Source organism: Octodon degus, unplaced genomic scaffold (assembly GCF_000260255.1).
Source record: "Octodon degus isolate 3935 unplaced genomic scaffold, OctDeg1.0 scaffold00126, whole genome shotgun sequence".
In the NCBI taxonomy this organism is placed as follows: Eukaryota; Metazoa; Chordata; class Mammalia; order Rodentia; family Octodontidae; genus Octodon; species Octodon degus.
In genome coordinates, this window is record NW_004524702.1 from 7,158,872 (window position 1) to 7,168,101 (window position 9,230).

Below are 9,230 nucleotides of genomic sequence, written 5' to 3' on the forward strand. Positions count from 1 at the left end.
GCCCTCTGTGCCGCTCCGCCCGCCGGCCCATCCGGAGGGGCCGGCCCATCCAGAGGAGGGTCTGCGCCAGGGCTGCCTCCTAGGCTCCGGAGGCACCAGGGGGCGCCTGGGGCGCATGAGCAGGCGCCCCTTCCCGAGGAGCCCCGGACGGCCGCGCACCGGGCAGGGCGAGGGCGAAGGTGGGCCCGCAGCACGTGGAGGGGCCGGGTCGGCCCGCGGCGCTGTGCGCGGGCAGGAGTGCCTGGAGACACGGGGCTCGGTGGGCTAGGGGCCACACAGCCGTCCGCCCGGACCCGTTGGGAGAGGCCCGGTCTGCCCCTTGGCAGGGCCCGGTTGGCTAGTGAAGGCGCCTCTTCCCTGGGCAGCGCGAGAAGCGAAGTTGGGGGGCGATGCAGAGGGGAGCTGTAGGCCGTCCCTCAGCCCTTCCCTCTTGGGGAGGTGTCTTCCCCAGGCAAGTGCACCGAGGCTGCCAGGGAGGGGACGGGAATAGGCGAGGCCCGAGGCGCGGGAGGCGTCGGCGCCAGGATGCCACTGCTGGGAGGCAGGCGTGGGGGCAGAGGTCGCGCCTCCCTGGCCGGGCCGAGAAGCCTGAAGAGCTGTTGACTGCTTGCTGCAGTGGGGCGGTGGCCCGCGGGGCTCCTCGTTCGCTCCCAGAGTAGAGCAGGTAGGGGTACACGCCAGTGCCCAGGGATTGCGGGGCAATGGGAGCGCAGAAGCGGTTCCTAGGGAAGGGGCAGTGCCCGGAAGGTGTTCAGTGTCAGTTGCCAGCGCCCGAGTAAAAGGGGCAGCGCGAGGGAGGAGCAGCCCAGCGTGCAGGGACACGGGGATCAATGCCCAGAAGGAGCGAGTCGGGTGGGGGAGCGAGCGGTACCAAGTCGAAGGGACAGTGTAGGCTTTTCTCTTCTCTACAGTGACATCATGGCAAATTCCCAAACCGGACCGACCCGGCTCGGTGACGTCCAGCAGGGCCAGGCTGGCCTGGACCGGCCCCGGGTGCCTTGCTGCCAGCTGGAGGGTCTGAGCATCAGGCCCTGCGACTCAGACCCTGGAGTTCTGCTTCATCCGCCCCCGGCGCGGACTGTGCCCTAGGCGGGCACGCAGACAGGCAGGGCTGGGCTAGGGCCGGGCTTCCGCGGGGCAAGGATCAAGGTCCCGGCCGGGAGAGGCCGCCACGCATTTCAGCTTTCCCGACCGGACTCTGAAGAGGGCGCAGTAGAGCCCCAGAGGAGCGCGACAACGAGCGCCGCCTCCGCCGCAGGTGGGGCCTGGACCATCCCCGCCCTGGGCGGAGTCATCAGCGCCTGGGACCCGCCCGCCGCGCGCAGGCTTCGGAGCCGTCTGTAGGGGCGGAAGGGAAGAGACCCGAGAGGGAGGCGGCGACGGAAGTGGCTGCATTACTGGCGCTCGGGGCGCATGCGCCATTGCGCTCCCTCGCGGTGGCTCTTCGGTGAGCTCTCCGCGTTTCTCCGCCCGAAGGTCGGGCTCCATAGCTACTTCTGTTCTCGTGGCCTCTTACGATGGCAGGCATCCTGTTTGAGGATATTTTCGATGTGAAAGATATTGACCCAGAAGGCAAGAAGTTTGACCGAGGTAAGTGAGGGGTTGGGGCACGACCCTGGCCTCCTGTCCCCGGATCACGTGCGGGCGCGACCTTCCCCTGCAAATATGGACTGGAAAGCCGGGACTCGGAGCTGGTGCGTCGGTGGACTTTAGCTGTTGTTCCGCCAAGCTCCTGGGCATCTGTAATTGCTACCTGTTCTGTGTTAGGCGCTGCGCTGTGCGCGTGTGCGTACTTTGCCATATTCCAGGGGCCCCCCTGAGGTAGGTAATAGTGTCTTACCAGTTTTGTTTCGAAGAGGTTAAATACTAAAAACCTCGACTATACAGAGGGGTTGGGCTTGTAGTTCAGTGGTATAAAGCGCATGCCTAACCTTCATGACGCCCTAAAGAGAAAAACAGCTGGGTGTGGTGACGCTCGCCTGTAATCCCAGCACTTGGGAAGCTGAGGCAGGAGAATCATTTCGAGTTCAAGACCAGCCTGGGTTACAAAGTGATCTCAAGGCCAGTCTGAGCTTCATAGGAAAACAGAGAGAGAGAGAGACAGAGAGACAGAGAGACAGAGACAGAGTCAGTTATCGAACTTCCTAACCTATATCTTGTTTTGTCCTCGAAGTCTTTAAATTTATGAAGTCGTCTCAGAGGTAGCTGGCCTTTTTCTTTTCTTTCTTTCTTTCTTTCTTTCTTTTTTTTTGTTTGGAGACAGAGTCCCACTGTGCAATACAGGCTGGTCTTGAGCTCACTTTGTAGCCCAGGCTGGTCTTGAACTCATAATGATCCTCCTGCCTCAGCATCCCAAGTGCTGGGATTACAGTCATGGTGGTTGTAGGCCTGAGCCGTCAAGCCAGCTAGCTGGTTTGCATATAAGGAGCTATGGAACAATACTAAGTGTATCGGGAGTTGTTTTTTTTTTTTGCGGAATTTGGGATTGAACGCAGGACCTTGCACTCGCCAGGCAAGCGCTTATTCTACTGAGCTATCTCCCCGGCTCTCAGGGAACTTTTCATTACAGTAGGAGACATATTGCCATCAGTCGCCCTTAGAACACTCTTTGAACACCTTATCCCGAGGTTCTCGCCACTCTCTGAAGCAGTGCTGATAGTCCCGCTGTTGGGTGTCTTTTTGAGCTGTGAGGAATGCTGCCACTGAGTGCCATCCAGCCAGAGGCAGGCTGGTGAAAACAGTGTGTCCTCGTCTACCGGATCTGGCGCTGTGGGGCAGCTGGCTCTTCCCCAAAGTCAAAATGACCATGAAAGATAAACGTTTTGAATCAATTGAGGACATCGAGACATGGCCACATTGGAGCAACTAAAGATACAAAAGCAGACTTCACAGCTGCTTCAGAAAATATCAAGAACAACGGGCTAAGTGTTTGGAGTGAGGGGGAGTGTCTTGAGGGGGATTAATGGCATGTGTCTTACTGTAATAAATTTTAAAAAATTTATTGCACCTCCTATAACTTGTACTTTTGATTGTTAAATTGTTTTTCTTTGGTGGCACTTTCTTTGTGTGGAGAAAGATGTGTTTTTCAAGACAGACATTGGTCTTTTTTATTTTTTTTCTGAGCTAGGGTCTCACTGTAGTTCAGGCTGGCCTTGAATTCATTATGAAGCCTGTTCCAGTCTTGGACTCGTAGCAGTCCTCCTGCCTCCACCTCCAAAGTGCTAGGATTACAGGTGTGTACCACAGCTCCTGGCTCAGACATCAGTTCTTAAACATCCTGATAATCCCTTTACCGTAGTGCCTAGAAAATAGTGCTGGACATGGAGGCACATACCTGTAATCTCAGCACTCAGGGAGGCTGAGGCAGGAGGATTGTTGCAAATTTGAAACCATCCTGGGCTACAAAGTGAGCTCAAGCCCAGCCTGAGCTGCGTAGAGAGACCTTGTCTCAAAAAGCCAAGAAAGGGCTGGCCAAATAGCTCAGCAGATTAAAGCACCTGCTTAGGCACATGCAGCAGCCAGGGCTCCATCTCTCCTGTGCTGTGCTACCCACCCATACTGAGACAGATTGAGACTGGGCATGGTGGCACACGCCTGTCATCCTACCTCTTGGGAGGGGAGGCTGAACACAGGTGGATCACTAGGAGTCCGATAAGTGAGACCCTGTAGAACCTTTACTAAAAAAAAGTGGGGACTGGCCAAATAGCTCAGCGGATTAAAGTACTTGCAAGCAGGCACAGCGACCTGAGGTTCGATCCCCGGGCCTGCCAAACTGGCCCGGGCACGGTGGCACGTGCCTGTAATCCCAGCACTTTGGAAGGTGTAAACAGGTGAATCACTACCAGTCCAATCTAGTAGTGAGATCCTGAACACCCTGTAGACCCTTCCCTAAAATATAAATAAAATACAAAAAAAAAGGAGAAAAAAGCTCATTGCCCTTATTTTCCTAACGACCCTGATGTTATGCCTGTCATTTTCTCTGTATTTCTCAGTGTCTCGCCTGCACTGTGAGAGTGAATCTTTCAAGATGGACCTCATCTTAGATGTAAACATTCAGATTTACCCTGTAGACTTGGGTAAGTGTTGAACACAGACAACAGCAAGCTTCTTTAACCGCTTTGTAATTTTGGCTCTTCAGCCTGAGATGATGTTGATGCTTCCAGGTGACAAGTTCCGATTGGTTATAGCTAGCACCTTGTATGAAGATGGTACCCTTGATGACGGTGAATACAACCCCACAGATGACAGGCCTTCCAGGTGAGGGGCTGGAGAAGAGAGTGAAGTGTGCCCTGAACATTAAGTAGCCAACTGGTCTAGAAAGGCGATTGTTTGATTTATTTTTGGAGGCAGGATCTTGCTGCGTAGTACAGGCTGCCCTTGAACTCACTATGTAGCCTAATCTGACCTTGAACTCATGACCATCATGCTACTGTAGATCCCCAAGTGCTAGGATATAGGCATGTGCCACCATGCCTGACTGTTAGTGTTTTCTGTGTATTTGCTTTTGTGCTGCTGGAGGTGTAAACTAGGACCTCACCCATGTACTCTGCCATTGAAGTACATCCCCAGGCCTAGAAATACTTTCATTTAGGGCGGGGGAGATAGCTCAGCTGCATAAGAGCTTGCCTGGCAAGCTCAAGGTCCTGAGTTTGATCCCTGGTACTGCAACAAAACAGAACAAAAAACACCAGAGAGCAAATCAAAACCCTTTAATTCCTAGAATAAGTGATTATCAGCAGAGTTTGAATTATGTTAAGGAATTATTGCATTTAAGAAAACAAACAGCTAGGAAGATGGGAGGCAAGGAGATGCAAGGGGAAGTAAGATGAGTGTTGGGTAATTATACCAGTTTCTCACAATGAATGTCTTTTTTTTTTTTTTTTTTTTGAGACAGGGTTTTCCTATGCAGTTCAGGCTGGCCTTGAACCTCACTTTGTAGCCTGGGCTGGCCTTGAACTTGCAGCAATCCTCCTGCCTCAGTCTGCTGAGCTCTGGGATTACAGGTGTGTGCCACTGTGCCCGGCCTGAATGCCATTACTGTGGTCTGCAAACATGCTAATAATAAATTTAACAAAAACAGAAGAAATCACGCAACCAGGTATTTATTGAGAAAGTTGATAACATGCTTGCAAATCGCAGCTTTTTGAAGATTGAGGAAGTGGCCACTTGAGCGACCAAGGCTGTGTGACCCAAGCTCCTAGGGTTGTTATGAGGACTGACGTTTCTCCATTGCCTGTTGGTGTGGTGCTGGCACTTACTTGCTAGCTTCTCTTTTATTTTTTACTTATATGTTAAAATATTTTTCTTTCGTGGTTCTGATAATTGAATCCCTGCAGGGTCCTGTACTTGCTAGGTAAGCAGTCTACCACTAAGCTACATCCACAACTCTTTAAAAATTTTCATTTTGAGTCAAGGGCTTGCTAAATTGCCCTGGCTGGCCTTGAACTTGTGATCCTCCTGCCTTAGCCTCCTGAGTAGCTGGGATTACAGGTGTGTGTCAGCATGCCTGGCCTGTTACCATTCATAACGGGCCCCTTGACACTGTTAATTATTATGAAGTATAACTGTGCTCAGTTTTTCCACAGGGCTGACCAGTTTGAGTATGTAATGTATGGGAAAGTATACAAGATCGAGGGCGACGAGACATCTACTGAAGCAGCAACACGCCTGTAAGTTCCGCAGTCCGGTGAGAATTCCTTTCCCCTCCCTGTCCTGGAAGTTTGAGCCGAGCTCCTGTGACTGCACTGAGTCCTCCTGAAGCACCTTAGAGGTAGGGCCACATTGGAAAGGGGACTGCTTTGGGGACAGTTTCCAGAGTGAGGTCCTGGCTGCGCCCCTGTCCTCTATCAGGATCTCAGGTAATCTCGCTGTGCCAAGTACAGAGGAGGGAGGACTTCTCTGGAAACTCCATGCAGCATTAAGCCATTAAACTGCTAAGCCTTTTGCTTTTTGTTTATCTGTGTGTGTGTTTTGCTACTCTGTAACCCCATTTGCCCAGCTATTTTTTCCGTGAAACTTTATTGAAGCAATGTGTGTTTTTTTGTAAGAAATTGAGCAACAGAAAAGTAATGCAAAAAAGAAAAAGTCACCTATAATTCCATGCATGGAGGAAATTTTATGCATAAACATTTTTGAATATATTCTACATTTTTTTTTTTTTTTAATAACCAAGGTTCTTACATAAGTTAGGTAAGTACTTTGCCAGCGAGCCACACTCCTAGCTCTTTTTCTTTTTTTGTATTTTAGGGAAGGGTCTACAGGGTGTTCAGGGTCTCACTATTAGATCGGACTCCTGGTGGGAGTCCACCTGTTCACAGCCTCCCAAGAGCTGGGATTACAGCTGTACGCCACAACGCCCAGTCACCATTGCTGTCAGCGTGCCCCAGAGGGTGGGGCCTGAACTCCAGGCCCCTGCACCTTCTTACAGGTGCTTTAATCTGTTGAGCTATTTGGCTGGCCCTAAAAGTTGAGAAGGAACTTTTTCTTTTTTTTTGGCTGGCCCAGGCTGCCTTAATGGCATGTCTGGTAAGGCATGTGGAGCTGGGGATTGAACCGCAGTATCCTGCGCCTGACTGCATGTGCACAAGCAGATGCTTAAACAACTGAGCTAACCCGCAAGCCCTTTTTTTATCTTTTGAGACCGGGTCTTGCTAAGTTACCCAAGCAGGCCTCAGACTTGTAGTCCTCCTTTCTCAGCCTCTGAAGTAGCTAGAATGACCAGCGTGTGACCCATGTGCAACATTCTGACTTTTTGTCTTTTTCTTTGAGATCATGTTCTTGACAGTGTTTTCTATTTTTGCTTACTCTTTGTAAAAAATATTTCTCTGTGTTAGTAAAGCTTTTCCTGGGGCTGGTGAGATGGCTCAGTGGTCTAAAGCACCTACTTAGAACATGCTAAGCTAAGCAAAGCACAGGGACCGCGGTTCAATCCCCCAGCACCACATGCCAGACAGCCCCGCCCCCTGGTGGGCTGAGCTGGCCACACACACACACAAAATAAATAACTAAAAAAAAAAAATAATAATAAAATAAAGCTTTTCCTAAACATTGTCATAGCTCTATCATAATTGATTTAACCATTCTCCTAATTTTGGGTGGGTTCTTTTCCACCTTTGCTAATATAAAACACCACTGTGCATTTTTTTTTTTTTTTTTTTTTGGCGGAACTGGGATTGAACTCAGGCCCTTGCACTTGCCAGGCAAGCACTTATTCTACTAAGCTATCTCCCCAGCCCCTGTGCATACATCTTGTCTGAATTTTTTTTTTCGTGGCCGGCTCAAACTTGCCTTGGGGGTCGGGCTGGTGCTGCTTGTGGTGCCAAGAATCGAACTGCGGGCCCTGTGCTTCCTAAGCTTGCCTAAGCAGGCACCTTAAACCACTGAGCTATCTCACCAGCCCATTGTCTAAATTTTTAGCCCTCCCCCCCTGTTTGTTTTGAGAGGGTGTCTCATTGTGCGGGCTGGCCTTGCACTCCCTGTGTAGCACAGGCAGGCCTGGAACTCATGACAGTCCTGCCTCAGCCTCCTGAGCGCTGGGATTACAGGTGTGCACCACCACACCTGGCTCGAATTTCTAGCTCTGTTGATGACCGCCTCTGGACAGTGCCGCCTTTCTCACTGGGATGGAAAGCGCGGCTGCTTCAGAGCTCACACACGGTGAGGTCTCTTTCAGCTCTGCCTATGTGTCCTACGGGGGCCTGCTTATGAGGCTACAGGGTGATGCCAATAACCTGCACGGCTTCGAGGTGGATTCCAGAGTTTATCTGCTGATGAAGAAACTGGCCTTCTGAGCCTCGTGGGAAGCCAACGTTGCTGCTGGGTCACCCAGGTCATGGACACTGAAGCCCGAGTAGAAGTTGCTGTGGTCCCTGCGGAGGAAGGACTGGCTCTGTCTGCAGTGGTGCACCTTCAGAGACTCACTTGGCCAGTGGAAGACCTACTGGGGGAGCTGAAAATGAATCAAGTCATTTTGTGGATGTGTTTTTTAAATTAAAACCTCACTTTTTCAGATGGTTCCCTTCCCCTTTAAAAAATTTCCATTTTCTTTAAAATAATTTTTTCCAATTTGTCAATGGTGTGATTCTGACACACAACCAGATGATCATGTATGACAGACCATGGCCCAGGCTTCTGGTATCTGGGTTTGGGGTTACTTCCTTCTCCTGGCCGACTCTTCCCCACGTTTACCCTTTGGTGTGGTGTTTGATCTGGGAGAAAGTGCTGTGCTGTGCTGTGCTCCCGAGGATGGTACCCCAGGCCCGGAAGGTGCTACCCAGCTGGCACAGTTGGCCTGGCACGGAGCCCTGCTCACGTCCTTCCCATACGCTCTCTTAGCAGTCAGTTCACGTTGGCGTGAATGAGTCGCGTAGCCTGGGAGGCTCATTTATATGGAAGCTTCGGGTGGAGGCTTTTAGATACGGGAATGGAATTGACTGATGAGGAAGGAAGGGGACTTGGTGGCTCTCTGGAGGTGGGCAGAGGAGCTGTTTCTGCTCTCCTGGGGTGATCTGGAAGGCAGGCGAAGTGGTGTCTGTTCTTAGTGGTGGCACCAGATGGGGGGCCGCTGCATAGAGCCGTGAAGTAGACGGGGCAGCAATGCCAATGAGGTTGGCAGGCCAGCCCCAGTGCCCAGGAATGCCCCAGCCTTACCATAGTCACTAACTTACAAGCAGGAAAAGGAACAGGGAAATGCTCAAGGACTGCAGTGTGAGTTGGCTCTTCCACCTGGCATTTGAGTTCTCTGGGAAAGCGGGTGACCTCCCCCAGGGAGGTCAAGGTGATAACCCAGAAAGCCTCTGTGAAGCAGTTGTTCCTCTTGATACCCTGGTTGTGCTTGGGGAGCGGGTCCTCCTGCTGGGATACCTGTGGTGTTTCCTTCCCCATCATTTTCAGGTCTTCACAGGAGATGTTAGAAGTAGTATTTAGGGAAATGGATTGAAAATGAATGGCCTCAGCAGGGAAGAGGAAAGATTTCTTTACCTTACCACAGGCGGTGGGGGTGGGGGGGAGGTGATGCGTGGGGGTTGGAGTGAGTTTTTAGACTCTTAAGCTTTTTCTTGGGTCACGCCTTGAGGACTTGGAAGAGGATGGATTTGGATTAGGTGTGAGAACCTAATACCTGTAATAGTTGTAGGCTATCATAGCAGATTTTGGCTGGCCTAGGGCGGCTAAAGAACTGGTATAAAGCAGAATAGGGATGAGTGTTCTGGTTGTGATTTGTGTGAACACGC

General features: G+C 51.3%; 1 protein-coding gene across 1 annotated transcript; it reads left to right on the forward strand.

Moving 5' to 3' along the window:
- Positions 1-1,018: 1,018 nt before the first annotated feature.
- Positions 1,019-8,013, forward strand: Polr2h (RNA polymerase II subunit H). Its single transcript, XM_004640740.2, has 5 exons — positions 1,019-1,590; positions 3,993-4,076; positions 4,164-4,257; positions 5,586-5,669; positions 7,673-8,013. The coding sequence occupies exons 1-5, from the start codon at positions 1,518-1,520 to the stop codon at positions 7,788-7,790; spliced, it is 453 nt and encodes a 150-aa protein (XP_004640797.1). The 5' UTR covers positions 1,019-1,517; the 3' UTR covers positions 7,791-8,013.
- Positions 8,014-9,230: the final 1,217 nt, after the last annotated feature.